Source organism: Spodoptera frugiperda, chromosome 12 (genome assembly GCF_023101765.2).
Source record: "Spodoptera frugiperda isolate SF20-4 chromosome 12, AGI-APGP_CSIRO_Sfru_2.0, whole genome shotgun sequence".
Taxonomy (NCBI): Eukaryota; Metazoa; Arthropoda; class Insecta; order Lepidoptera; family Noctuidae; genus Spodoptera; species Spodoptera frugiperda.
In genome coordinates, this window is record NC_064223.1 from 7,357,080 (window position 1) to 7,358,682 (window position 1,603).

General features: G+C 32.1%; 1 protein-coding gene across 1 annotated transcript; it reads left to right on the forward strand.

Annotated features, from left to right (window-relative positions):
• Nucleotides 1-421: 421 nt before the first annotated feature.
• Nucleotides 422-1,438, forward strand: LOC118262415 (DNA replication complex GINS protein SLD5). Its single transcript, XM_035573739.2, has 2 exons — nt 422-1,202; nt 1,341-1,438. Exons 1-2 carry the CDS (start codon nt 620-622, stop codon nt 1,412-1,414), a joined length of 657 nt encoding a protein of 218 aa, XP_035429632.1. The 5' UTR covers nt 422-619; the 3' UTR covers nt 1,415-1,438.
• The last annotated feature ends 165 nt before the right edge of the window (nt 1,439-1,603 follow it).

Genomic DNA, 1,603 nt, shown 5'->3' on the forward strand with positions numbered 1-1,603 from the left:
GCAAGACGTCCATTGCTGTGTATCTCTGCCTGCTCTTTTGTACTTTATAAAATCAGACACAATGATTCATTTCATTCATTATCGATCATGGTACGTTACGTACGTAAGTATGTAAGAATTTTCATTGATTAAATCGTAGGTACTTAAATTGTTACCTATCACATCTAGTGGAATAAGTTTTTAGATCAATTATTTAGTTTATTTACCTGAGAGATATTGTATAATATGGTGGTGGTGGTGGATACGTGATCGGATCTTAAAAAATCAATTTAGCGGTTTTTATTATTAATATTATAAATAAATTTATTTATTATTTAATTTATTTATTTCCAACATACTCCTCTTTGTCCATAGTAGTGGTAGACCAAATTGTTCTGTAGTGTCAATGTCATGTCTACTCATTGTCTACTGTAGAGAGTGCTGTCAAGTGTCAACTGTCATCAACTGTCATGTTTTAATCAAAAGATAACGAAAACGAGACGCTTATTAGTTATTTTATTTTGTTAATTTTTGCATTCAAATAAAACCACAGGAGCGTATTTTTTACGTAGGTTTCGATTGTATTACAAGTTGATGTTACTTTAGTTTTCGTTAAGTTCGTACTTACACAATAACAGGCATGGATTTAACCGACGACAACATAGCCTTAAGTGAAGACGAAGAAGAAGAAATTACGGCTGAAGTAGTGCTAAAAACTCTTCAAAGTGCTTGGCAAAACGAGAGGTTGGCTCCAGAAATACTACCACATCGAAATGATATGGTAGAATGTATGCTGGGACAAATACAACACATGGAGCGCAACATAAACAAACTGCCCAAAACAGATCTTCGCGCCACAATCCACAAAATGGAATTAAGCAGGATAAAGTTTATAATATGCAATTACCTTAAGACTAGATTAAGTAAAATAGAGAAATACTGTATACCAATATTAAATGAAGAAAGACAAAGAGTTGAATCTGGGACCAATTTTCTAACCCCGATGGAATATAAGTATGCTCAAGAATACCTATTAAATATGGAAAATCATATGAAGACTGTTGTTCTTGATAAAATGCCTGGTAATATGCAAATGTTTGAATCAAACAAAATGGCTGAACATCCAAACATGCAAAGCCATGTGTTTCTGAAAGCCAATGAGACTATCAATGGTGTAGTGCTAGAAGACCTGGCTGGCGAGGATGAAGAGATAGATTTAGAAGGTTTGTTAGCAGTCTTAGTTTTTATTTTATTGTTGTCACTATGATATAAAATAATCTCTGTCCAATAACTTAACAAAAATACCTGTAGAAACATTTACTTGTTTATAATAAACCTTTTGAAATTTCCATCTGTTTCAGAGGGATCCCAACATATTCTGCAGTACAAACCCATAGCGGATCTTGTTAAAAATGGAAAAGTGCAACTTATTTGAAATAAAAACAATTTACAAGAAATATTACTTTGTTTTGTTTATCATAAATTCATTATAATGAGACTATTTGTGAAATAAAACTGTCAAGTTAGCCACTGAACATTGTTCAAGGAAAACTGAATTGGATATTATTTTGGTAAGCAATTTTATATCATTGATGTAGATTGGGTATACCAATAAATAGACACA

What these genes read in the sequence shown, in the direction of transcription:
- LOC118262415 (XM_035573739.2), top strand. Translation starts at nt 620, where the DNA reads ATGGATTTAACCGACGACAACATAGCCTTAAGTGAAGACGAAGAAGAA. An exon ending in TGAAGAGATAGATTTAGAAG is followed by an intron (nt 1,203 to 1,340) that starts GTTTGTTAGCAG and finishes CATCTGTTTCAG; the next exon opens with AGGGATCCCAACATATTCTG.